General features: G+C 59.2%; 2 protein-coding genes across 4 annotated transcripts in view; one reads left to right on the top strand and one right to left on the bottom strand.

Annotated features, from left to right (window-relative positions):
- The window catches only part of GAS6 (growth arrest specific 6), a 32,727-nt gene extending 19,973 nt beyond the window's left edge, over positions 1-12,754 (top strand). The window contains exons 7-15 of one of the 2 annotated variants that reach the window (XM_060129306.1): positions 1,496-1,618; positions 2,166-2,287; positions 2,916-3,034; positions 3,308-3,497; positions 5,305-5,469; positions 6,490-6,658; positions 9,892-10,064; positions 11,223-11,451; positions 12,324-12,754. In XM_060129306.1, coding sequence (XP_059985289.1) covers positions 1,496-1,618; positions 2,166-2,287; positions 2,916-3,034; positions 3,308-3,497; positions 5,305-5,469; positions 6,490-6,658; positions 9,892-10,064; positions 11,223-11,451; positions 12,324-12,475 — 1,442 coding nt within the window. In that variant the 3' untranslated portion in view covers positions 12,476-12,754. The other variant, XM_060129307.1, reaches the window with a different exon arrangement.
- An 11,068-nt stretch (positions 12,755-23,822) lies between these two features.
- The window catches only part of TMEM255B (transmembrane protein 255B), a 31,216-nt gene continuing 27,686 nt past the window's right edge, over positions 23,823-27,352 (bottom strand). For both annotated transcript variants that reach the window (XM_060129249.1, XM_060129250.1), the window contains exon 9: positions 23,823-24,474. In XM_060129249.1, the coding sequence (XP_059985232.1) occupies positions 24,307-24,474 (168 nt within the window). In that variant the 3' untranslated portion in view covers positions 23,823-24,306. The remainder of the gene's footprint in view (positions 24,475-27,352) is intronic.

Genomic DNA, 27,352 nt, shown 5'->3' with positions numbered 1-27,352 from the left:
TCATTTCTACTCCTTTGATCTACAGAAAGAAGAGACAGGTTAGGCGAGGTATTGTGTGATCAAGAGATCTGAGAGGTGTGCCTGGGCTGAGATGAGTAGAGCACGGGGGTGCCTGGTCGAAAGCCAGCTGCAATGTAAGCTCTGCTAAAGTGACAAGGAAGGGGGCTTCCTGAGGGCAGTTCCCTGTAGAGAGCTGCTTACGAATCCCCCGTCAGACATCGTTCCATTTCTGTGGGGTTAGGGGTGAAGGTCCGTGTTCTGTAACTTCTTCGTGCTGACATAGGCGCCTTATGCTCAGGGTGGACGACGTTGACGTGGGTCTGTAGCGCCTCTCTGCTGACGGTTTTAGTTGTCCGCTTACATATAGGGGCAGAGCCAGCTACAATTATTTTGATGCCCACAAACGTATAGATTATTATGAGCAATAGTGTTAATCCCATTCTCGTGAGGCCAGTTCTTGGAATTGTGACGTTAGAGATTCAGTTCTGCTCAGGACGGAGCAGCCCGCGTCACGGCTGCAGTCTGGTCCTTGTGCAGGTGGGTCCTGACGATGTGGAACCGTGTAGGTTTACAGGCTCCCTGGGGGGAGCAGGTGCCCTTTGTGTTGTCTCCTTCCCACGATTGATCGCGGGGAGAAATCTTAGTTTCCACATCTGAAAGCCTGTGTTCGCTCCACTGCCCTTGTAATGAGGTCGTGAGTCTTTGCGGCATGCGGTCCTGTGTGCCTTCTGAGGAATTGATGTTATTTGAAGTAACGGTTGCGCTTTCTAGAAAGTCCCTCTGTCACTTTAGGAACCAGTTCTTAACTGCAGGCTTTCTGTACTTGTTTGCCAGAGGGGCGGAGGGGACGGAACCTCAGGACTGACCCTTGATTGTCAGTTACACCGACTGTGGCGTTGGCTTCCCACGGGCAGCCCCCGGTGCGAGGGGAGGGGGTTGGAACCAGGGAGCCTGAGTGAGGCCTGGCAGGCAGTGGTCAGCTCCGTGGTCAGCTCAGGGCTCCAGGGCGCAGGCTGGGACTTCTAGTCAGAGGGCCCCAGGAGTTACTTTTTTACCTTCCTGGACTGCAGTCATTGGGATTAAGCACCAATTGTGTGCAGCCCGGCCAGGTGGTGCCCTGTACACCGTCTGGAATCAGCCTTCTCAACCAGGCCCCTGATCAGCAGTGCCCCCCCCAACCCCTGCTCCTGGGTTGGGGCTGGAAAGCCCAGTGGATGGAAGGAAGGGAGGAGGCTGGAGAGGAGCGGGGAGGGGCGGGGGAGAGAAGGGAGGGGGAGGGGAGGGCAGGGGAGGGAGGGGAGAGGGAACGGGGAGGGGAGGGGAGGAGGGCTGCGTTGCCCAGGGTGCAGTGATGACACCGCCCGGCCAGGCTGTGCTCACTCTGCAGACCTGGATGCCTCTCAGCGGCGGTTCCCAGCCTGGCTGGCGGCGCCTCATTTCGGGCCGGCTGCCAGCAGGCCTGGTGGACCTGAAGCACAGCTGGCTTTTCCTGCAGACTTGGATGAATGTGCGGACGCAGGCGCCTGCGGCGAGGCTCAGTGCCAGAACCTGCCGGGCTCCTACTCCTGCCTCTGCGACGAGGGCTACGCGTTCAGCCCCCAGCAGAAGTCCTGCCGAGGTACCCGCCCGACACCACGCGGGACACGCACGCGCGCGCGCAGGGCACTGCTCTCCCAGGAGCACAGCGTGCTTGGGCGCTCGTGTGGGTCCTGCACACCTGCGACATGGCGCGCGCCCCTTGTGCACCTGGGCCTCTTCCCCAGAGACACAGGGAGACCGACCAGGCGGAGCCCCTGTGCTTCTGGGCAACGGGCTTCTCTCCTGCCCTCGGTGCGGCCTAGCCCAGCCGAGTCCGGGGGCGCCGAGAGCCCTGCTCCCTCCCACCACCTTCCTGCCTGGGGCCCGTGGCTGCCCCCTCCACCAGGGAGGGGATGGGGTAGTCCTGGCCCTGCCCGCCCACCAGGCTGTCCCTGTGCCCCATGCTGACCTGGCCATGCTGACGGCCTCCGTCCCGCGTCCCCAGGAAGGAGCCGGCCAGCTGGGCGGGAGCCACGGGCCTGGAGCTCCCGGGTCTCGGGCTGGGGACTCACGTCCGTGGCGGTGTGATGGGGCAGCAGGGTGCGTGGTGGCGTCAGTGGACTCAGGCACTTCCTTGTGGCTGGCAGATGTGGACGAGTGTGCGGAGGGGCGCTGCGAGCAGGCCTGCGTCAACTCCCCTGGGAGCTACACCTGCCACTGTGACGGGCGCGGGGGCCTCAAGCTGTCCCAGGACATGAACACCTGCGAGGTAGCGCCTGGCCCGGCCTCCCGGCTGCGCTGTGGCCCCGCGTGGGGCTGGCTGGGAGCGCGTCCTCGGGCCCGTGGGGAGAGGCGGGGTGGGAGGCGTGGCCGTGCCACCCGATGTGTGGTTGTGGCCACCTCAGCTCCTCCCCAGTGTGACTCACTCACACACGCGTGACCGCAGCCCCCGCCCAGGCTCTGCGATGCGTGGGCAGCAAGGTGCCCCCTGACCGTGAGGGCAGGCCCGCCCTCGCTGCCCTGTGACCCCCCCGGGGCTCCCACCGTGTGGCCCTCCAGGTAGTGGAGAAGCCGCATCGCAGAGCAGGGAACATTCTAGAAACGACTTCAAGGTCTCCATTTTTTGCTTGTTTTACAACATTTTATAGTTGTTTTTATTATTCTCCGTACGTTGGAAATATTCCATAATTAAAATATGAAAGCAGAAGGGAAATGCACAGGGAAGGAGGGTGCTGGAGAAGCTGCCAGCAGGGAGCGGGGCCTCTGAAAACATCGGAGACCAGCCTCCCCTGGGAGCCCCCATGGTGGGCTGGGCTGGGGGCAGCAGGGTCCCTGGGGGTTCCAGTGGGAGCCCGGCCGAGGGCCCCCACCTGAGGCCAGCTCCCCGCTCCTGACAGGACATCCTGCCCTGCGTGCCCTTCAACGTGGCCAAGAGTGTGAAGTCGCTGTACCTGGGCCGCATGTTCAGCGGGACGCCCGTGATCAGGCTGCGCTTCAAACGGCTGCAGCCCACGAGGTGAGAGGACGGCCCGAGCGTCTGGGCCCGGCGGCGGGCGGCAAAGTCAGCCCCGTGCTCGCGTCCCGGCCGGGAGCCCGCAGTCCAGCACGGCCGCGTGGGCCTCAGGGCTGGCGCCAGCTGTGCGCCTCCCCGGGGACTCGCTGCTGGCGTTGGGGTGCGGGCGGCATTCGGCCCGCTCGCCTGGGCTCTTCCCGAGGCCAGGCGAGCCCCGCCGGGAGGGGTCGCGCACCACGACCCGCGTGTAACCCACTCGTTTCTGCCGGCGCTCAGACTGGTGGCTGAGTTCGACTTCAGGACCTTCGATCCTGAGGGCGTCCTGTTTTTCGCCGGAGGCCACCGGGACAGCACCTGGATCGTCCTGGGCCTGCGGGCCGGCCGACTGGAGCTGCAGCTCCGCTACCAGGGCGTGGGCCGCGTCACCAGCAGCGGACCCATCATCAACCACGGCTCGTGGCAGACGGTGAGCGTGGCCCCCTCCGTGCTGCCTGGGCCTGCCCGGGGCTCCTGGGCCGAGGACCCAGCATCTACTTGCACTCGCCCACTCAGCAGTTAGTGGGTGCAGCCGTGGCAGGACGGCCCGCGCCAGAAAGCCTGCGCTCAGATGGGCATTATGTCCTCACAGAAGCAGAGCAGGGCTTCCACCGCAGCGGCCGTGATTCTCAGTGGGGTGACTCCTCTGAGGACACCTGGCTGTGTCTGGAGACACTTCTGCTTATCACAGCTCTGGGGGGGTATGGGGGTCCCCTGGCAGCTGGATTGAGGCCAGGGGGGCTCGGGACTCCCCACCTCGAGGACCCGCCGGTTCAGACTGCCAGTCGCGTCGAGGCTGAGAACCGGCCAAGGTCCCGGGGCCCGGCTCTCGGTGTGGGGCAGGGTCAGACGTGACTCGTGACGCCGTCGCAGGCTCTGGCCCCCTGGCCGGCTCCGTTCACGCTGACCTCCAGCCTCTTGACGGAGGTGCCCTGACCGCCCAGAGCCTGAACTGCAGCCGGTGGCTTTGGAGCTGCCGCTGTGTCCTCCATCATGATGCCTGGCGCAAAGCAGCCTGTGACACGCAGGCTCCCTCCCCAAACTTGGAGGCAACCTTAGTTGGAACTGGGCTTTTAGAAGTAAGTGCTTGAAAGAGAAATGGGAAAAGCATTCTTTTTTCCTCTAGAAGTGAAGATTAAATGGAAAAATTTGCCCTGGTCTCTGCGAATAAAAACAGTGTAGACGTTTGCTAATATTTCCATCCTGTCGGTGGCGTCTAGCTCCTCCTTTCCTGGACTCTTAAAGCACGAGCATCTCCAAAGCAGAAGGAGGGATGCCTTCCGCAAAGTTACAGATAAAACAGTCGATCTAGAGGGAAGCCGTCTCGGGGTTGAGGGAGCTCCACACGTGGGAACCCGCTGCCCCGCGGTTGAGGGCAGGAGGGTCCCGAGCGGGGCTGGGACACTGCCCGAGGGGAAGGGGCTAGAGGAGGCATGACCAGTGGATGCACGTGGCTGCCAGCCCACCCAAGGCACAAACTGGTCCTTGAGGTGCAGGGCCAGTTCCACAACGACCTCTGCCCGCTCTCCCTGCCCCTGAGGCTCCCCACATGTGCACACTGCTGTCTCCTGACCAAATTCAGACCCAGTACCTAAATGTTTCTCCACCTGAGCCAGAAAGGAAATTGAGGGGCTTCTGGGTCATTAGGAAGATGCATTGTGTATAGAGTGACAGATTTTTTAATTTTCCTACAAGGAAAGCAGGAAAGAGTGCCAAGTTTTAGAAAGAATTCATACGTTCAGTCAGCATTCAGTCCGTGCCAGGCACTATTGCTGGAGATCCCAAGGTAACATATGTCCTCTTGTATTCAAAGTGCCCAGTGAGGGGTGGGAGAAGCTAAGGGCCAGAGGTGTCAGGGCTGACCCAAGGGGGCAGTGACCTCAGGCCCCCGGAAGGCAGCTCCCTGACTGAGGCTTAATTTAGGGTCCAGAGATGGGGAAGGGGCTCCAGGTGGGCTCACCTGCAGGAGGAGGGGGGGCCAGGGGGAGGGAGTAGCATTGGGAGGGAAACCAAAACCGGCAGGGTCGGAGCCACACCATAGATGCCAGGGAAGCAGTACAGGTGATGAGCATGGACCCCCCGAGGCTGGGGGTCTCTTGGCCCTGGGTGGTGATGGGAACGTGGCCCCCCCAAGGCTGGGGGTCTCTTGGCCCTGGGTGGTGATGGGAATTGGTACCCAAGGCTCGGCGCCCCTTCAGAAGGTGCACATCCACCCTCACAGCACTTGTGCTCTTCAGATCTCTGTTGAGGAGCTCGAACGGAACCTGGTGATCAAGGTGAACAAGGATGCTGTCATGAAGATCGCCGTGGCCGGTGACCTGTTCCAGCTGGACAGAGGACTATACCATCTGAACCTGACCGTGGGAGGCGTTCCCTTCAAGGAGAAAGACCTCGTCCAGCCTGTAAGTACTGTCCTTAGCCCCTGAGGTCGGAGCCCAGGTGGCTGAGCGCAGGGTTTAACCCTGAGGGCCCTGGGAGAGGACCGGAGGGAGGCAAGCATCTCTAGACCCTAACAAGCCGCAGTGCGGCTGCGTCACGCACCGCACCATCTCTCTACGAAACTCATTCGCGTTCTCGTCTAAATTCATGATAAAAATATCTATTTTGCAGAGGAGATAAATCACAAAGAAACTATCCTTTAACAAAAAGAACACTCACTTTTTTGGGCAGTTCCCAAGTACATTTGGGTTGTAAACCCTGCCGGGATTCCCACAGGGGAAACAAGACCTAACGGGAGGTTGGCGTTGGTCATTTCCCAAAGTCCTGTCCCATCTCATCACCCCACTCCCCCGGTGTGCCGATGTCCACGGCCAGAATCCCTGGTGTTCGGGTCTGATTTCCACACTGAACACGAGACGTGAGTCCAGCACGCTGAGGTTCTGAGTAGGGTGGTGGCGGCAGCACCTTCCCTCCAGAGGGCTGGCCCACACCCCAGAGTCCCATCCGTGTGCCTCATGCCTCCTCGTTTTACAGACAAAGGCTGGGGCGACCTGATGTGTGCAGAGCCACGCGGCGTGTGCAGAGCCACGCGGCGTGTGCACAGCTGCGGGTCCCCAGCCCCCGCCCTACGCACCCCAGGTGCTTCGGGCGCCTGGCAGGAGCACAGGCACAGCTGCTGTGGAAGGGGCCCCTCGCCCTCGTCCTTCCAGGTGGTGGTCAGCGCCCTGTGTCTGTTAGATGAGTGGGGACCAGGTGCAGGCAGAGGAGGACGGGTGGGGCACGGATGTGCCACGTGTGCTGCTGCGTGTGCCGTGTACCTGCAGTCGGGCAGCGAATCCCTCCGTGAGCGCGGAACCTGTAGTGGAAACAGCTCCCCCCGCAGGATTCATCCACGTTAGTGGTGGATTTCCACGTGCCTGCGCCGGGAGGGCACTGTGGGAGCGGCGGCACCAGGAAGCCACCGGGGGTCTCTGTCTTTCCAGATGAACCCCCGTCTGGACGGCTGCCTGAGGAGTTGGCACTGGCTGGACGGTGAGGACACCACCGTCCAGGAGACGGTCAAGGCGAACGTGAACATGCAGTGCTTCTCCTTGACCGAGAGAGGCTCCTTCTTCCCTGGGAGAGGGTTTGCCTCCTACAGCCTGGATTACGGTGAGTCCTGGCTCCTGCATCGGGATGGCTGTGCTTGTCCTTGCAGCCAAAATACGCCGAAATACACTAAAAACCAGAGAAGCAGGAAGCAGTTTCCTACCGGGGAAGACGGCAGAAGGGACGGCCTCACGGCCCCCGGGCTACAGGCGGGGCACAGGCCCACTCCCAGGGCGCAGGGCTGGGAAAAAAGGGACGGAGGAGGGTGCCGGTGCTTGGTGGCCGAGACGGGCAGGCGGATGCAGGGCTCTAAGGGGAGCTTCCCAGAAGGTTCCGAGACAAGACAGGCGCAGGCTCATCCAGGTAGCTGTAGACGGAGCCCCTCGGGAACGCCCAGCACTGCAGTCACAGCGCCGTGGGCCGTGGGGAGGGGGCAACGGCTCAAGGAGTCCCTGAGCCCGAGCTTCAGAAGGACGAGGAGGAGAGAGGCCCCAAGGAGCCGGGCTTTTCCAGCCGCTACGGAGGCAGCAAAGGAGCTTCTCCTTCACGCCCGGGGAGACAGGAGCAGGCCTCGTAGCGGGCGGGGTGGGCAGCTGGGGGCCAGCGTGCTGCCGCAGGGGACACAGGGTCGGCCCGGAGTCCCTCCGGCTTCTGTGAAGCAGGGCCCTTCATTCCTGGAACAAACCACAACTATCTCTTCCCTTTTATTATCCATCAGTGACAACTTTTACAGTAAAGACAAATAATCCTCCCGTGCTGATAAGTGAGCACTTAGATGTCAGCTTTATGTGAAATGAGTGAATGTTCCAAATCCCGGCGGTACCGTTGCCCCCTCTGCTCTGGGGACGTCAACCCGGACGGTGCGGACGTCGGGGGCGGGGGGCGGGGACGGTGGCGGTTCCACTTGACTCTGGACCCAGGATTTCCCCGACTTCCCCTCTGACAGGGTTGAAGTTAGCCTCTGTTTCCCAGGGGGCACCAGCTGCAGCCCCGAGGTGTCACCGTGCCTGGGCTCACGGGCCTTAGTGACTTCCAAGTTGAGGATGTCGGGAGAGCCCTGGGTCCCGGCCCAGGGACAGCTCGCACAGAACCGTGCGCCTCTTTCCGAGGGTCGGGAAGGCATCCAGAGCCCGGGCTGCCCGGCAGTCCCAGGTGGACACCTGGTCCAGGGAGGCTCCAGGGTCGCCCCCCTCCCCTTCTCCGCAGTCCACTCCTCCTGCCAGGCTCCTGGCGTTGCTGCGAAGGCCCCCGCTCCCGGCTCTGCTCCCCCCTCCACACTCTCACCCTGAGAGAGTCCCCGGGGTACCCCCACCCCTCTCTGTTCCTAGACTCTGAGCCTTTCGTGGTTGAAGGCGCACACGTGACCCCCCACCCCACCCCGGCCCTGCTTGTCAGCCCAGGAGGGCAGGTGGCCTGCTGCCTCCTTCAGACCTCACTGCCCCGGTGGCCTGCAAGTTCAAGGAGGGCCCGTCCAGCTCAGAGGACGTGGGGCCTGCTCCCTCCTCCTTAGCAAGTCGGGCCATCCTCTCAAGACCTTGTGTCACTGTCCCCTTTCTGTCTTTAATTGTCAAAAGCATCACCACGTCACTGAAGGGTTTTTAGAAAAGAACCATTGACCCCTAATCGCACCACCTCATACAAAACACGTCACTCTTTCAGTCTTTGTTTTTGTACGTGCAACCCTAGAGCATCCTATGATGTTTAATATCACATCATGGAGCATACATGTTTCATTCCTTTTTCACTAACACTGTGGTAACGCAGACACCACAGGCACGGTCTCCACTGGCTGCAGTGCTGTCCCTGTGCCCGTCACCATGCCTGCTGTGGTCTGCTCGCCGCTTTGCTGCATGGTTTTGATCTTCAAGTTCTGTGACAACAAAGGCCAAATGGTAGTTAGAACTCTATGCATTTTTAATGTGTCTTGAACTATACCGTCAACGTTCTCACGTTACAACACAGAAAGGACACATTAGGAAATGACAGATACTGTCCTCAGCAGCAGGTCCCAGTGGATCTGGACTCACTGGGTCTCAAAGCCTGAGAAGCCCTCGGTGAGGGGCGTGTGGCTGACCCCACTGTGCACCCGAGAAAACTCCCCAGGGGAGCCGAGGCGTCGGTACCTTAAGCACACTGCTAGCAACCAGGCCGCGGGCCTCCTCTGTCCGGGACTCAGCAGGGAACACACTCCCCCTGCCGCAGGGGTGCAGGGGGAGCTCGGCAGCAGAGGAGAAGGCTGGGTCGGTTCCTTTTTCCAATTCTGTGTGCGTTCGATTCGATGAACAATTATGGGAACCGGCCGTAACAGGCCCCTCTGGGATGCGGGCGCACACACGACTTGAGGGGCACACAGTCCACTGGGGGGAGAGAGCGGCCCGCGGCGAGGTCCGAGCCCAGATGTTCGCAGACGTGGCCTCAGCATTCTCTGCCGAAGCAGCCCCTGCCTGACATCCTCACGAGGTAGAAACACTTAAAACCCAAGAGGGCGGAGGTTGTCTGGCCTCTTCAGCAGCAGGTGATCACACGTGGGGAAGAAACGTGAGGTGGCGTTCGCCCTCCGAGAACCGGAATGCAGCCCTGCTACCACAAGTGCTTTGGAGCAGTTTGTGCAAGAGGCGTGCACCATGTGTACGCGTTCCGATGCGTCGTGTGCGTGACACGCACCGTATGGTTTATAATCCACACGCGGTACCTGCTGCGGCCCGTCTAACACACCCGAACAAAACCTCACCCGCGGACGCGTCGACTGTGACGGTAGAAAAGCGCGGCTCAGGACGTAAGATCGTATGTGCTGTTGAGAGGGGCTCGTGGAAGCGTCCATTTTCTTCGCGTCTTTAACTTTTCAAAGTCCTTCAGCTTGCGGGGCTGCACAAGGCCGCAGCTGAGGTGCAGAGGGTCGAAGGCTGAGACGCCCGCCCCATTCAACTGACCCGCGGGGAGGGAGTCGGGGGCGCCCGGGGGCTGAGCACGGCCCGAGTGGCGCGTCTGAGGTCCCGGCGGGACTAGGTGGCCCGGTGGTCACGCGAAGGGGCCCTCGGGGGAGCGGGCGGCATGGCCATCCTCAGGCGGCCTGGGGCCTCTGGACTGCGGCCCAGACCTGAGTCCAGGGCCCGGCCCCCGTCACTTCCCAGCTGTTGGCGCGAACCGCGGGTTCTGGGAGGCTGTTACCGGCTTCCCACCTCCTCCGCCGCCCGGCGTCCTCTGCTGCCCGGGGCCGCGGGGGAGCTGAGCTCGCCGCGTCTCGCTCCCCGCCTCTCGGGTCTGGATCGCCCTGTGATGTGCCGCCTTCATTGCAGCTCGGACATCGCCGGACGTCGGGACCGAGACCACCTGGGAAGTAGAGGCCGTGGCTCGGATCCGCCCCGCCGCCGACACGGGGATGCTGCTTGCGCTGGTGGGCGATGACCAGGCCGTGGCCCTCTCCGTGGCCCTGGTCGACTACCACTCCACCAAGAAGCTCAAAAAGCAGGTACCACTCACTGCCCCACCCCACCCCCGACCCCTGAGGACGCACTGCTGCCCCAGCGCCCAGTGCCCAGCCAGGCTGCGGCCCGCACCGTGCCCCTCGAGGTTCCAGCCCACCCTCCCCGTCTCTCTCCAGGGTCAGAGCAGCCGCGCGTGGCTCGGGGACAGTGTTGCGTTCCCGAAGCCAGTTGTGCGGTGGGGAGACTTTCCCACCCGCTCAGTGGTGTAGCAGTTTGAATTAATTGCTCGTATGCAAGCCAAAGGACTTTGCTCACAGATCAGATCTTCCTTTTGAAAAAGATGCGCAAACGTGCCCCAGACCCTTGTCACGCGGCCCCCTGGGGACGCAGGCGGAGCTCTGGGCACACGCCACTGGACACGCTGCCCGTCACCTCCACGCAGCCCCCCTCTCCCGACTCTCCCGACACCATGCCAACACCGTGCTGACTGGACTTACTGTTTTCTCAGAGAACAGCTAAGAGGTGGCGGAAATAGGTTTATTTTCTCACCTCTGTCCTAAGAGGGGTGTGTTCACCAAGTCAGCCTGCCCGTGGGGGCCACCCAGCTCCCCTCTTAGCGGGTCTGCAAGCTGATGGGCGCAGATTCGCGCCCTGCCCAGGCCGGCTTTCCCCCGTCCCGGTACTTGGGACAAACGGCCCCGAGGCCCACCCAGCTGAGACCACCTCCCCGGGCGGGGAGAGGGAGGGAGGGGAGGGCCATCGGTCATCACGCGCCTCTGCCCTGTGTTGTCAGAGGCGTGTTCTGCCTGGCGTGTGCATTTGCTGCCCGGGCCCCTCTGTGCTGCTTCGTGGCAGCTCCACGTGGAGGGGCAGCCCTATCCTGTGTCCCGGCTGTGGACACGCTGGTGACTGGGGTCACCTCTGCCCAGGCCAATGCATGTGCATTCCCGTTTCTGGAGCGTGTTTCCCCCCAGCTCCCGCCCGAGGGTGTGTGGCTTTATTTGTTCGTCCTCCATCACGTTGGACAGGGTCCAGGTGGCCCCCTCCTTCACCCGAATAGAGACTGAGTCCCTGTCACACCCCGGCCGCAGGCGACCCTGCCCGCAGGAGGCCCGCAGGACAGGGCAGGACAACAGGGCCCGCGGGCACTTGGCCGCCACCCCACCTGCCCTGCCCCTGCTCAGGCATGCTTCTCCCCACAGCTGGTCGTCCTGGCCGTGGAGAGCGTCACCCTGGTCCTGATGGAGATCAAGGTCTGTGACGGCCAGGAGCACGTTGTGACCGTTTCTGTGAACAAGGACGAGGCCACCCTGGAGGTGGACGGCACGAAGGGCCAGAGTGAAGTGAGCCCAGCAGGGCTGCAGGAGAGGCTGGCCGTCCTCGGGAGGCACCTGCAGGGCTCCGTGCTCACCTTCGTCGGGGGGCTGCCAGGTAGGGTGCCCCAACTTGCTCGCCCCAAGCAGAACTGGGCTGCTCTGTACTAAAAGGAGGAGGGAAGCAGCCGGCCCGTGGCTGCATCGGGTGCTCGCTGGGTGTCGGCCCCGGCCTGCCATTGTGTGTGGCGTTCCGGCTGAGAACACGCTTGCAGGGCCAAGCGGCAGCCTGAAGCTTCCCCCCCGCCCGGCTCCCGCACCCTCCAGGAGCCCCTCCCCCAACCGTGGGCATCAGACGGTGGCTCCGGCCAAGGCTAGTGAGGAGGGCTCAGCCCACTGGGCCACGCTGGGGGCTGGGTGCCCCAGTGCCCCAGCCAGCCTCGCCCCTGAGGCCTGGTGTCCAGTTGCCATGGCAGCAGGCAGAGTGACCCCGGCCCCTCCTGCGTCCGGGGCTCAGGTCTGGTCAGGTGGAGCCAGGAATCGGGGCGAAGTGGTGGCAGGAGGACGAGGCCAGGGCCTCACGTAAGCCCCTGTCCGCTCCCACCCCTCAGGGTGGGTGTCCACTTGCCACAGACGGCAGCATCTCTGTCTTGGCTGGCAGACTCAGAGTGCATTTGGTTTTAATAAGCAGAGCTTTGAAGAGGACGAGAGAAAGCCTGGAAGCCCTGGGCATGACTCATTCGGGCCGAGAAGATAATATTTAATTGATCTGCTATCTGTGTGCGCTCCTGGGGGCCGGGGTGCGGCGTCAAGCCTGGCGGCAGCGGTTCACCACCTGCCTAGGGCGTGTGCCCGAGCCAGACGGAGGGGTTCCGCAGGGATGGGAAACCGTGCCCTCGAGGCGGCCGGAGACGCAGCGCGGGGAGCCCGGGCCCCAGACGCCGGGCATCTCGCCCCCTGAGACGTGTTTGTTCTTCCCCCGCGGCCCAGATGTGCCAGTGACCTCGGCCCCGGTCACAGCCTTCTACCGCGGCTGCATGACGCTGGAGGTCAACCGGAAGGTTCTGGACCTGGACGAGGCCACCTACAAGCACAGCGACATCACGGCCCACTCCTGCCCCCCAGCTGAGCCGGCCGCCTAGGCTTCTGCTGCCGCCGGACACCCGCACAGCCACGTGCGCCTTAGCTTTCTTCCCAGACCAGGAAGGACGGCGGGAGGCCCCCGCACCCCTGCCCGAGACACTGATCCCTCGCCCGCCAGCTCCCCTCACGGCCTCCCTGCCCGTGTGTAACATATGTGTAAATAGCGGACTCACCTCAGCACCACCCGAGCGGACCCGGGAAGAGAATTCTGTTATTTTTATTACCAGATGCTTCTCTCTGACCTAAAACTATGGAAAAATAAAACGTTTACGGAACCTCCCGAGCTCTGAGTCAGCGCTTTCTGCCCCTTGGCACTCAGCGGCGCAGCCGTCGTGGGGTCCGAGGCCGAGAGCGGTCCGCCAGGCCCATCGGCTTTAACTCCAGGCGGCATCCCGTCCGCCTGCCGCCGGCGTCCCCGAGACAGGGATGAGCCGCTTTCCGGGAGGCGGCAGTGCCGGTCGCCTGCCTGCGCGGCCACGAGCAGGCGCCACAGGTCAGCGCCGCCGGCTCCCCGTGCAAACCCGCAGCCTCGGTTCTCCCACCTTCTCATTTCGGGAGGCCGTGCGCGGTGCCGGAAGGCACCTGCTCGTTGTAGAGCGAGCCGGGTCTGCCGGGGGTCGAGCACACGGGCCTTTCGCTCTGGCTCCAGGAGCATGGGGGGCAGTAACGACACCACGACGCCAGCCCAGGTCACGGGGGAGAGCAAGCCCGGCATTTGCAGCTGCTGCGGACACGTCCGGGGCTGTGGGCGCTGTCGCAGCAGAGGGTCCCAGGGGAGTTTCCGGCATCCGGTGGGGCTTCCCTCCACCCCAAGACTGAGATTCTATTTTTTTAAATACTAAACCCCGAAGTGTGTTCTCAGGCAGGCAGCCCAGGGTCCCACGGCCCCATTTCAGCTTCATGGCTTTAATCCCTCAAAGCGGCTTCGGGGTCTCTGCACCCGCCCGCCTCCCCCCCACCCCGCTGCTGAACGTGAGTTTACAGTCACAACCTGACCCAGAGACAAGCAGGGGCGGAAGGAGGGGCGGGGGCCGAAGACCCCAGCCCAGCCGCGTGCGGAGCCCGTGGGACGCAGAGTGGCCGCGGCACCTCAGGAGGAGAAGCTCCCTCTCGATCCTGGCTGGCGGGACTGGCAAGTGGAGTGACCCCGGGGACCGTGGGCAGAGGCAGCTGGCGTGCCCTGGAAGGGACGGGGTCTCCATGACACAGGGGAGGGGTTGGCAACCACAGATGCCCATCAGGCGGGACCCGTGGGCCAAGCTCACCTAAGACGACCAGGCTGAGGCCCGAAGGTACAAGGTGACGGCCAGGACCCCAGAGGCAGAGGCGCTCGGGCCCCAGGGCCCAGCAGGGCCGGCACGTGCAGCCGGGGTCAGCCCCTCCCAGGGCCACCCATGTCCTCCTGCCAGCCTGAACCCACTTGTCTGCTCCCCGGCCTGCCTCAAACCGTGTCTCTGTGTGTGTGTGTGTCTCTGTGTGTGTGTGTGTGACTGTGTGTGTGTGTGTGTGTGTCTGTGTGTGTGTGCATGAGCGTGCATGTATGTGTCTGGGCCCCTCCTCTGCCAGGCCAGCCGTGGGCACGGTGCACTCCTTCAGGCGTCCCTGAACCTCACTGGGCTGTGGGTGAGAGTTCTGCTGACTCAGGACTTCAGGAAACTAGCCCGAGAGTTCTTCAAGTGATTTGCACAGAGGGCTGGCAGGGAGGTCAGTCAGGGGACTCGGCGAGCCCTGGTCCTCGTGCAAAGTCCGCCTCCAGCCAGCCTCTTCCCAGAGCACCGTGGAGCCCCCTCCTCCATCCGTGACCGGAGTGGACGTGTGGTCTGGCTCACAGCCTAAGTGGACCCCAGCCCAGGCCCCTGTGCCACCTCCGGGTTGGGGGCTGGCCTGGTGGGCTGAACTGGTCAGGCTGTGGCCCGCAGCTGTAGGACGTGCCTCACACTGTCCGCTGGGGGCTTGAGAGCCCAGTTCCTGGGGACTCTGATGTTGACCAGGAGGACCAGGCACGGTTGCCATCAGCTCAGGGAGCAGGGGTCTCACCTGCCGCCCGTGGTCTCCCAGAGCCGCCGAGCACCACTCTGAGAAATGGGGGCACGCAGTCCCGCCCACGACCCCAGGAGACCCCCTGCTGCCCACCCTCTGGCCCCATGTGGCCTCAGGAGCCCAAAGCCACCCTGGGGCCTGCTCTCAGCCCAGTCACCACAGCATTCCCGCCATCCTCTCTGGTTTTTGTCCACTCCGGAGGCAGCTCTGGAATATTCTTACGGAATGCTCCCCAGGCCAGCCCCCACCCGCTCACAAAGGCCAGGATGGCCAGAGAGCAGACAATACACATGCTGAGCTCTGGGACTGGAAACTCTGGCCTCACAGACACACGGAGCCGAGGCCAGCTCTCAGGGGCTTTCTGACCACCTTGGGTTCATCTTCTCTCCGGGGAGAGTGAGGGCCACATCTGTTTCCTACTGAGGTTTCCATAGACTTCCACTGGGCGCCAGGGGTTATTCTAACTACTGCCAAGAAAAAGTTTATGGCCAGTGGAGAGCCAAAATCTGCAAGACATTCCCCAGCTGTACTGGCCAGATTGGCGTCCTTGCTGCTACCCAGTCCGGGCCAGACTGCACACGAGGCTGGGGCAGACAGAGAGTTGCATGTCTTCTGACTATGTGCCATGGAGATGGAGATGGAGCCGGGATGAGTCTGACTGTGCGCCATGGAGATGGAGCCGGGATGGGTCTGACTGTGCGCCATGGAGATGGAGCCGGGATGGGTCTGACTGTGCGCCATGGAGGTGGAGCCGGGATGGGTCTGACTGTGCGCCATGGACGTGGAGCCGGGATGGGTCTGACTGTGCGCCATGGAGGTGGAGCCGGGATGGGTCTGACTGTGCGCCATGGAGGTGGAGCCGGGATGGGTCTGACTGTGCGCCATGGAGGTGGAGCCGGGATGGGTCTGACTGTGCGCCATGGACGTGGAGCCGGGATGGATCTGACTGTGCGCCATGGACATGGAGCCAGGATGGGTCTGACTGTGCGCCATGGAGATGGAGCTGGGATGGGTCTGACTGTGCGCCAGGAAGGAGGAACTCAGGTGGATTATGCTGCTGACACTTGTGGTCTGCATTGATCTCAGAGTTTTGCTTTTTTTGTTTTAAATAGAAGAGCTGTAATATTTGTTTGTATTTCATTCTTTTGTTTGTTTTTCAGATACTATCGATTGATTGATAACGGCTTTTTGTGTGAAGGGCCGTTCTGTGCCCTTAGGGTATTTGGCGGCATGCCTGCAACCTCTGTCCTTGCTGCCAGTACTCCCCCAAATACACACACATAGACACACACACTTGAGACAGTCAAAACATCTTCAGACACTGCCACACGTCCCCTGGAGCAAATCATCCCTGTTGAAATCTCTGCATTAAAGAAATAGGAAATTTGACCCCAGCTCATATGACAGAAAAAATTAACTCTATGTAGAGCATATATTTAAATCTAAAGGTAATCTATAAAGCATTTAGAAGATAATGTAAAACTGTAGGCTGTGGGCCTAAGGTGATGCACCCCTGTTCTTGTTAATAAAGCTTTATTGACACACGGTCACACCCGTTAACTTATGATTCTCTACAGCTTCTCTCCTGCTACAATGGCAGGGCTGAGCGGTAGCTTCACAGCTACGGACCCTCAAAACCTGAACCATGTACTATCTGTTCCTTCACAGAGAAACTTTGCTGACCCCTGTGATAGAAGAGTATTTTCATGAACTAGGGTAAAGAAATATTGCTTTAAAATAGAAAATAAAACAAAATGCTCTCATGATAAAGAAAAATATTTTAAAATTGGGCTGCATTAAAATTAAGAACTTCAAGAAAACAAAGTTGGAGGAAGCTACCCGACTTCAAGTCTTGCTATGAAGCTCCAGTGGTCAGTACAGCCTGGTGTTGCCAAAAGAAGAAACAAAGAGATAAATGAACAGAACAGAGAGCCCAGAAACAGACCCACAAAAATAGAGTCACCTGATCTTCAACAAAGGATCAAAGGTAACACAATGGAGCAAAGACAGTCTCCTCACAAATAAGGCTGGAACACCTGGACTCCACGTGCAAATAAACGAGTCTAGACACAGACCTCACACCCTTCACAAAGTCAACTCAAAATGGATCACAGATCTAAAGTAAAACACAAAACTATAAAACTAGAAGACGGCACAGGAGAAAATCTAAATGGCCTTGGATTTGGGATAACCTTTTAGATACAACACCAAAGGCAAAATCCATGAAAGAAATAATGGATAAGTTGGGCTTCATTAAAATGAAAACTTTCTGCTCTGCAAAGACACCATCAAGGGGATGAAAAAACAAGCCACAGATGAAGAAGAAATTTGCAGAAGACATATCTGATGAAGCACTGTTACCCCAAATATACAAAGAACTCTTAAAACTCAACTATAAGAAAATAAACAACTTAATTAAAAAATGGATCAAAGACCTTAACAGACATCTCGCCAAAGATACACAGATAGCAAATAAGCACATGAAAACGTGCTCATATGTCATATGTCATCAGGGCGAACGCAAATTAAAACAATAGTAAGATGCCACGGCACACCTATTAGAACAGCCAGAATCCTGAACACAGACAACACCAAGTGCTGGTGAGGACGTGGGACGGCAGGAACTCTCAGCACTGCTGGTGGGAACGCAGGATGGTGTAGCCACCATGGGAGACAGTTTCTTACAAAACTAAACATACTCTCGCCACGTGATCCAGCAATCGTGCTCCAGGGTACTTCCCCAAAGGCACTGAAAACTAATGTCCACATAAAAATGTACACACAAATGTTTATAGCAACTTTATTCATAATTACCAAAACTTGGAAGCAACTAAGATGCCCTTCAGTAGGTGAATGGATAAACAAACTGTGTTACACTCAGACGACGGACCATTAGTCAGTGATAAAAAGAATGAGCTATCCAGTCATGAAAAGACATAGAAGAAACTTAAATGCATATTTGCTCAGTGAAAGAAGCCAATCTGAAAAGGCTACGTAGTGTATGATTCCAGCTATGTGACACTCTGGCAAAGACAAAATTATGGAGATAGTACAATAAAAAGACCAGCGGTTAACGAGGGTTAGGGGAGGAGGCGTGAGAGTGCGGAGCATGGGGGGTTTTTAGGGCAGTGAAGGTGCTCCACATGAGACGGTAATGGCGGACACGGGACGTTAAACATTTGTCCAGATCCACACAATGTACAACACTGAGTGACCCCGAATAGAGACGACGGACTCTGGGTGACGGGGACGGATGGTAACGGCCGGCCCCTCGGGTGGGGGATGGTGATGGTGGGGGAGGCTGCGCCTGCGTGGGGCAGGGGCCTGTGGGAACTCTGTGGCCCTTCCTCTCCATTTTGCTGTGAATCTAAACCTGCTATAAAAAGTAAAGTCTATTAAAAATAAACAAGCATATCCGTCAGTAGATACATCAAGAACATCTGTTCACCAAGTACCATAAAGAGGGTGACGAGACCAGCTCAGAACAGAAGATACTGGGAACCACGTGAACCCGCTAACGTGGGCTAACCCAGAAGGGAGAACGAGTTCTTCCTGCAAATCAGTGAGAGAAAGTAACGACCCAACAGAAGAACGGGCAGAAGACCAGGCGGGTGCTGCACAGAACAGGAAACAGCAGCGGTCGGTTTGTCTGTCCAAAGGGCCCCGCTTCATTAACAAGGAGGAAATGGGGTCACAGACACCACGAGAAGAAACTTACAAGGAGTGTCCCCCGCACCCACAGCTGCGAAAGGTTCCCGGATGGCGCAGGACCAGATCTCGGTGGGTCAGGACGCCAGGTCCGCAGCTGAGACTGCGCTGGGCCAACCCCACGGACACTGGCCGGGCGTCATCCTCCAAAGTCAAAGTCTGCCATGTGCCCCAAATCCAAGCCAGGGGCCCCGCATACACACAGGGACCCCGAGATCAGCCGAGGCCCGCCCACAGCCAAAGGGGCATCACGGGTCCTGGGCTCGGCGGCAGAGCCCCACACGTGCATCTCGCAAGCAGGAAGCTCAGCGGAGGCTGGGCACCTGTCCCTACAGAGGACAGAACAGTGGGAGAGTGGGCCCCGGGCGGAGGGAAGGCCAGCCCCGGGGCCAGGTGACTGCCTCGCTTTGCAAATAGTCACCACGTTACACCTTGGTCTCCAGCAGGCTTTCTGCAGGTGTATTAAATTTCATAACTAAAAAGTTTTAGCAAATGGGAAACGGAAGTAGGCATGTAATGGTGCCACCCACGAGCCGCTGGCAGCGCGAGGCCCTGCCCTGCTCCTGTCGTCTGGGCTGGACGACGCTCGGCTGGGCACGTCCCCTTCATCCAGGGGCGCCTGTGCTCCCACCGGCTTTGTGTCCTCTCCCTACACCCAGAGGTGGCGGAATCGGGCTGCAGAAGGACTGAGAAGCCAGGAGTTGGGGGGGGGGGCAGTGCGGGTGGCCGCAGGCTGCGCGGACCGGACCAGACTGCTGCTGAAGGTCGTGCTTGTTAACCAAGCGCGTACTATCGCCCGGCCCTGCCCTGAGTGCTTTTCCAATGAGATCCAGTAACATACCATAACGTTCACCCCCTAACAGTGTGCAGCTCAGCGGGTTTCAGCACCTTCACAGGGCTGTGCGACATCACCGTCAGTTCCAGAACATTCCACCACGGCAGCAGGGAGCCCCGTTCCCATCAGCAGCCTCCCTGACCCCCTCCGCCCAACCAGCCTCAGTCTGTGATTGAGGAAGAGGCGGGGCCGCTCAGCAGGGGGAGGGGCCAGGGGAGAGGCCCCACCAAGCCCCACCCCTTGGTGGTGCCCGTCAGAGCTGCAGGGCCGGGTCTCACACACGTCAGGACGCAGGCGGAGCCTGGCCGGGTTCTGCCGTGGGGAGGGCATGACCGAGAGGGGTCCCCAGGGAACGGCGCCCAGAGCACACTGAGGCCAGCCAGACTTGGGGGGTCCTGGGGATGGGGGTGCCTGGAAGCCACCACCAGTCTGGGAATTGAATCGTTCACATTCTTTGTGGCTGGGCTGAGGGATAAAGACATTTTTGTGCGCAAGAGCAAAATTGTTGGCCTTGGAGTCTAACATTTTTTATCAACTCCCGGCTCTCAGCGAGATGAAACGACCTGGCAGGGCAGACAGTCTGGGTTGGGCCACGCGGGTGTGGACGGTCCGGGGAAACCCTGAGGCCCTGCAGACCCCACCCTGGGTTGTGCTCGGAGGTCGAAGGTCATCCCGCATCCAGGCCCGCGACCGGCTTCCCTGCCACTTGCTCCAAAGGCAGCCACGGGCCTGCTGGGACCAGGGACTGCGGCTTCACTCCCTGCAGCCCGGAGCCAAGGTCCCTCCCCACCCGGGCGCTCGTGGGTGCGGAGCCACCGAGGGGATCGACGTCTCGGACCACAGACCCCTGGCTCGGTTGGACGCTACGGTTCTTAAACTCTGGGCAGAAGAGGGACTTGCTGCAGGACCCCAGGCGGGTCAGTGGGCCGGGGTGCGGGTTGGGCGTGCAGTCGGCCCTTCATGCCTGCTGGCCGCGTCTGGTTTCCCCTCCTTGGACCGAGCGGACAGCAGCCTCGAGCCCTGGCGTCACGTGAGGAAAGTGGAGGCCGGGCACCTCCAGCCTTTGCTGGACAAGGGGCTTCTGTCTCCAGGACGCCCCCGTCCCGGGGCTCGCATCTGAGTGCAGAAACCGTAGGGGGCGCCAGAGACGTGGAGGAAAGAGGGTTTCCTCCTTGTTCCTGAGCACGGTCCAGCCTTGTGGAGGCAGGGGTTCTGGTCAAGCGTGGAGCCCCCTCCCGCTGGTAGCTCCGAGCCGCGTGCCCACACGAGCAGCTCGGGGGCTCAGCCCCTACGCCCCGTTCAAGTCCCAGCCCCAGTTCCTTTCTCCTCTCCTGCTTTTGCCTGGTACGGTTTGCACTGGGTTAAACGCCCCCGAAGGGCAGGACGCCGAAGCCCCACGGGGCAGCAGCAGAGCCGGCACGGACACGGGGAGGGCACGTCCTCCCCCAGAGGCTCCAGCCCAGGGGCCGCAGAGGCTCCTGTGATCAGACAGCATCTCCACCTTGACCGACATTTCCAGGAGCAACAAAGGTGGAAAGAATAAAACAAGTGAAGGTGTTTCCATGCTGCGATAGGGGGGCTGACCTGGCTGCGGGCGGAGGGCAAAGCCCACGGTCAGAACCACGGCCCTGCTGCCAGAGGTCGTTCCCAAGCAACACAGCTGCGGGCATTTCAGTGTCACGTGTCTTTGCCCACTGAACCGAAAACACCAAGAACATAAAACCAAGGATCCACTGGAAAGTCACCCGGAGAAGGAAGAATCCCTCCTAGAACCCATCAGACTAGGCTGAGGTTTCCCTGGCTGGAAGGGACGCTTGTCCATCCGATACTGTGCGGCTTGGCTCGTGTCATCTTTTGACGCATTCGGGGTGGGCATGCAGGGAAGGGCGGCCAGATGGCAGGCGCTGGCCCCGACCAGGCCGGGCTGGGCGCCTCACACGCGGAACCCTAAGTGCCTGTGGGGTCTACGCAGGTGTCCCCAATAAATGTTGGCATCCGTGCCAGTGAGCTCGCATCTCCCAACAGACGCCGCGAGGGAGAGACGGGGCTGGCAGGACCTTATCGGATGCAGCAAAATGAACAGATGATGATGTGACGAGGCTGGGAAGAGGCAGGTTTGGCGTCGAGCGCCCACACAGGGAGCTCTTGGTGGATTTCACCTGGATGGGCCTGAAGCCAGGCCCAGGCTTTGCCGCACCGGCAGGCAGGCTGGAAGGGGGGAGCCGGGATCTGGTCTCACCCCACCCCGGTCCCTGATGGTTTGTGACCTGTGCGCTAATATCCTAACATAATTCTCAGCATAAGTAAACATCTCAGTGACTCTTAAGTTCTTAGGTTTTATGGACAGTCCCTACATTGATACACATAACTTTTGTAAAGTAACGAGTTTGCCTTTGTGAAGAGGACCGCCTGTGTTTGGGGGGGAGTGTGCAGGAGCTCGTCCCGTCACCCGGCTCCAGCTGCCGCCCGGGGGGCCCCTTCCTGCCCCTGCCTGACACCCAGGCCGCAGGGATGCCTGCTGGGCCTCTAGCAGAGCTGAGGTCTCGAGTGGGCTGTAGAGGGGCCGCCGGAGGAAAGAGATCATCCTCCTTATGCAAAACAAGACCCGTCTGGGTCTAACGAGCCTCAGAAGTAAGAACCGTCTTCCCTGTTCTCCGCACGATCCCGGCAGGGAGCACAGTCAGTCGCGTGAATTCTCCTTTCATACACCATTGTTTTACGTGACATTCAAACTAGGTTTCTTTGGTGAAAGATGGTCTCCCCAAGTCGCACAGCTGAGTGGGACTCGTCCTGCAAGAGCTGGCTTTGGGCACAGGGACACTGGTCCTGTGGTCACACTAGGCACCCCCCCAGGCCCCAAATGCCTGCCACTGTGACGGCGAAGCCCCGAAAGGGAGACCTTAGCCGCAGAGGCTACCAAGCAAAGCCGTGAGGAGCTGGGACCCAGACTAGTGAGGCTGGTGACGGGGCAGACAGGTGGAGGGACAGCAAGCCCGTCGGGTCAAAATCGAGCTAAAAGGGAGACAAAGGATGCTTCAAAAACTAACTTCACGCTGCTTCTCGGTGTGGCCACGGGCTGCATCTCAGCCAAAGGAATTACTCCTCCTAAATTCTGCTAGTTTTGTTATTTTTTACGATATGCCCAAAGCAAGTCAAACAATTAGGGAGGATTGGCCACTTAAGAGTTTGAGCTAAAATTCCAAATCGACGAGGAGTGACCTCGCTGTGCTCGTGGCTTTTGGAGCTGAAGTTCCGGGACAACAGGAGGTGGGGCCACGTCCTGGCCATGGAGGCCACAGAGGCCAGGGCTGCGCTGGGCCCATCGGATCAGGCCAGCCTGGAAACACGGGGCTTGCGAGCCCACGTTTAACAAAACACAGTCACATCTCGCTTTACAAATACTGCTTTTTTTTTTACAAATTAAGGTCTGGGGCAGCCCTGTGCGAAACAAGTCTGTTAGCACATTTTCCCAGGAGTGTATGCTCACTGCGTGTCTCTGTGTCACATTTTCATAATTCTCATGATATTTCAGACTCTTTCATTATTATTATATTTGCATGGTGATTCGTGACCAGTGGTCTTTGATGTTACTCTTGTCACTGTTTTGGGTTTTTTTGGGGTTTTTTTGCGGTATGCGGGCCTCTCACTGTTGTGGCCTCTCCCGTTGCGGAACACAGGCTCTGGACGCGCAGGCTCAGCAGCCATGGCTCACGGGCCCAGCCAGTCTGCGGCATGTGGGATCTTCCCGGACCGGGGCACGAACCCGTGTCCCCTGCATCGGCAGGCGGACTCTCAACCACTGCGCCACCAGGGAAGCCCCTACTGTTTTGGTATTTTTTAGGGAGGAAGTGTTTTTACTTAAGGTCGTGGGTTGTTTCTTTAGCCATATGCTACTGGCAACAGACTGCAGGATGGTGTAAACATCGCTTTCATGTGCCGGGAAGCCAAGAATTCTGTGACTCCCCTCGTTGCGGTACTGGCGGGGGGCGGGGGGGCGCTGCAGGGACCAAAACAATCTACATGCTCTGACCAGTGACCAGGTCCTTCCTGCCTCGTCTGTGACAAATAGCCTTCCCTAGGCCAAGGGGCCAGACGCATCCACGCGTGTCCTCCTCTCTAAGGAAACGGTCCACATGCTCAGAAAATGTAGTGAGAAGTGTTTCTGGATGTGAGGGCTGGGAGTATTCTGTCTGTTGGACAGAATTGCGTTCCCAGCCGGCAGCGGGAGAGGAGGCCACGCCTTGTTTAGACTCAACCACTTGCCTCCCTCCCTCTCTCCTCCCTCCCTTCTCCCTTCCCCTCACCTCTCCTCCCTCCTGTCCCTCCTCCGCCATCTCTTTTCCCCAAACATCCACGACTGTAACTCTGTAACTCTGAGACAGACTCTGGTCTGTCTCTCGACCAGGATTTGATTGGCTCCAAGGCCACGCTCACCTGCTTCCTCAGGTGTGTCTGGCAGTGGGCAGGTGCATGTGGGGCCCTGGTCGGTAGCCATTGGTCTGTTCTGGGCACGGCTTCAACCAGGGCCCAGAGGCCACCCCCCTCCAGGGGTCTCTCAGCAGAGAGGCTGCATCTTAGGGGCACCTGCTCTGCGGGCGGGGGCCCACACAGGGTGTCCCACAGAACAGACCAGGCTCCCTGGATTCTCCACGAAGGCTGACAGTCGGGGGCCCCTAAGGGGGCCTGGACCCCGTACACAGGACACACGCAGCTGCGGGACGCGATTGGAACAGAGCACACGCAGACCTCAGAACACTCGCAGGCCTTGGAAACAGCGCTTATATTTGAGCTGGGACAAGTTTTCACTCGAGTGCGTGGGGACCAGGAGTGCAGCGCTGAGGGTGGTGACCCTGCCCTCGCCGGGGACACACATATAAATACAAACACAGCGCGTTTCCTCGAAAGTGGTCCTCACACGGGGGCACCTGCCGCAGTCCCCTTGATCATAATAGTGCTAACGAATTAGGAGGAAAATGAAACTGTTTTGTAAGTGACGCCACCAGAGCAAGGCGGCTCCGGCGGGCATTTTAGCACGGCATCGTGTGTGGCTTCACACAGGGTGAGGTGGCCTTAGCCACCAGGGCTCCCCGCCCGCCAGGGCAGGTCCGGCCTCTCCTTGCCCGGATGTGCCCAGGGAGGGGAGGAGGGCTCGGCATCTCCAGGAGGTTGGCCACAGAAGCAGGGTTCGTAGAAGCTGCTCTGTTTTCTAACAAGACAAAAACTTGTTTTCAGTCTCCACCCTCTGCATCACGGTGCGTAGGGGGGAGGCTTCTCCCCGGGGAGGAAGTGGGTGAGGGCGAAGATGGGGGGGGCATTCGGGGGGGGCCGGCAGCTGGAGCCGGGCTGGGACGGAGGCTGCACATCCTCGGACAGAGAGAGGTCGGAGCCAGGTGAGGCCGGGAAGCCACCAGGGGGCTGCAACCAAACAGAAAAAGCCTCCTCAGCTGACGGGAGCCCGGGGACATGCCCAGCGCCACTGGCGCCCCTCAGAGCCCACCCTGGCCCGAACCCCCAGACCCAGGCCCTCCTGGTGGGAATCGCTCCCTGAACAGCGTGCATTCCCAGGGGGCCGCAGGGAGGCCCCGATTCAGCCCCACTGGGCCCCCTTCTCGCCTGTGGGCACATTGACATCCAGGTCTTGACATTCAGGAGGGTGGCTGGTGACCACCTGACACTGGGATGCACGGACATGCAAACGCTGTCTAAGGAAGAGGCTGCCCAGCTCATCTGGGGCCCTGGGTTTACTCAACACTTCATATTTTACAGAAAAAAACAAGAACATCAACATTTTCCACATAGTGTGATGGTGAATTTTATGCATCAACTTGGCTAGACTACGGTGCCCAGATGTTTGCTCAAACTGTCTGGATGTCATTTTGAGGGTGTTTGGTAGCTGTGATAAACATGTAGACCAGCAGATCACCCTCTCTGGTGTGGGTGGGCCTCGTCCAATCAGTTGAAGAGGAAAAGACGGAGGTTCCCGAGGGAGAGGGAATTCTGCCTCCAGACTGACCAGACTCAAACTGCAAAATCTGTCTTCCTGGGACCTCTAGCCTGTGGACCGCACTGCAGATTTTGGGCTCTCTCCCTCTATATATCTATATCTGTATCATCTCTTCCTATAAATATATCTCTACCTGTGTCTCCTACGTGCACACATGCTATTGGTTCTGTTTCTCTGGAGAACCCACACTAACCCACATAGATGCAGAAGGTGATTCTGCAAAGAGAATGTTGGGGCATGCCACAGACTTCAAATTAATAAAATTGCCAGTTTTCCTCCACCCGCCAACAACCTCTTAAATTTCTTTTTTTTTTTTTTTAACTTCTAGAGGTTAAAAACGCCTGCTTAAAACCAACATTAAATAAAGCAAGCGACCCCTTCTGTGATGGGACACAGGCGCGTGTGTGCAGGCTCTCATCTTCGGGGGGGCCAGGTGGTTCCTTGCTCTCTGCTCAGCAGGTGTCCAGGGCCCAGGGATGCTGGCCTGCCTGCCCCTCCCCCTGGAGGAACCCCAGACCTCGGGCTTTGAGAGAGAATTTCCTCACAGGCCAGGGCTCTAGGGATCCAAGGGCCCTGGGCCCCTGCCCACCTCCACTGCTTTCTTTCTCTCAAACTCACACTTCTTTCTGACCTCAGGGGACAAATGAAACCTCTAGAGAACATCCCTCAGATCTGCGGGTCCCCAGCTCCCACCAGGCATGTGTGTTGTCAGTTCTTTACCAGAAAAGAGCAGCTGAGAGAACCAGGGAGTAAACCACACTGACCATGGAATAAACCAGTGGGAACCACAGAGGAGCCAGCTGGAAATACATGGCAAACCAGCAAGGATTACAGAGTAAACCACCAGGAACCACGGAGCAAACCACCAGGAACCACGGAGCAAACCACCACAGACCACAGAGAAAACCCCCAAGAACCACGGAGTAAACCACCACAGACCACAGAGCAAACCACCACGGACCACAGAGCAAACCACCACGGACCACAGAGCAAACCACCAGGAACCACAGAGCAAACTACCGGGAACCACAGAGCAAACCACCAGGAACCACGGAGTAAACCACCAGGAACCACAGAGCAAACCACCAGGAACCACAGAGCAAACCACCAGAGACCACAGAGCAAACAACCAGGAACCACAGAGCAAACAACCAGGAACCACAGAGTAAACCACCAGGAACCACGGAGGAAACCACCAGGAACCACAGAGCAAACCACCAGGGACCACAGAGTAAACCACCAGGAACCATGGAGTAAACCACCAGGAACCACAGAGCAAACCACCAGGAACCACAGAGAAAACCACCAGGAACCACGGAGAAAACCACCAGGAACCACAGAGAAAACCACCAGGAACCACAGAGAAAACCACCACAGACCACAGAGTAAACCACCAGGAACCACGGAGTAAACCACCAGGAACCACAGAGCAAACCACCAGGAACCACAGAGCAAACCACCAGGAACCACAGAGCAAACCACCAGGAACCACGGAGTAAACCACCACAGACCACAGAGAAAACCACCAGGAACCACAGAGAAAACCACCAGGAACCACGGAGTAAACAACCAGGAACCACAGGGTAAACCACCAGGAACCACAGAGGAAACTAGGCTCTGTCCACACAGGCAATCCCATCGGGGAGCAGACAAAAAGCCTCTTAGTTACAGGATGCGAGGTCCTTAGTTACAGGATGTGAGTTAATCCTTGGCGTGTCCTTGTTCCTGCACTTCCTGACCAGGTGGCCCCGGGAATAAGGAAGGTGGGTTTTCTTCGAAGGCGAGTGTTCTTTTTTTTTTTTTTTTTTTTTTTTTTGCGGTACGCGGGCCTCTCACTGTCGTGGCCTCTCCCGTTGCGGAGCACAGGCTCCGGACGCGCAGGCTCAGCAGCCATGGCTCACAGGCCCAGCTGCTCCACGGCATGTGGGATCTTCCTGGACCGGGGCACGAACCCATGTCCCCTGTGTCGGCAGGCGGGCTCTCAACCACTGCGCCACCAGGGAAGCCCAAAGGCGATTTTTCGTTTGACCAGCTGCTCCAAACAGCCCCAAGAGCTGCTCACTCCCTCTATTATGCAGGAGTGTTTTCCGCTGCTAATGACTGGACAGGACACTTGCAATATCCCTTTCCTCCTCCGATGGGAACAGAGTCAGAAACATCAATCTGTCGTTTCCCTCCTGACGAGACACACAGCATCACTGATTTGCCATCTCCTGGAAATCTGATTATTGACGCGTATGTAATTACGCTCCTACATGTGCCGGTGATAAAAGCTGATTAGGCCCTTGT

Source organism: Lagenorhynchus albirostris, chromosome 18, assembly GCF_949774975.1.
Source record: "Lagenorhynchus albirostris chromosome 18, mLagAlb1.1, whole genome shotgun sequence".
NCBI lineage: Eukaryota > Metazoa > Chordata > Mammalia > Artiodactyla > Delphinidae > Lagenorhynchus > Lagenorhynchus albirostris.
This window is presented reverse-complemented; position numbering and strand designations above follow the sequence as displayed.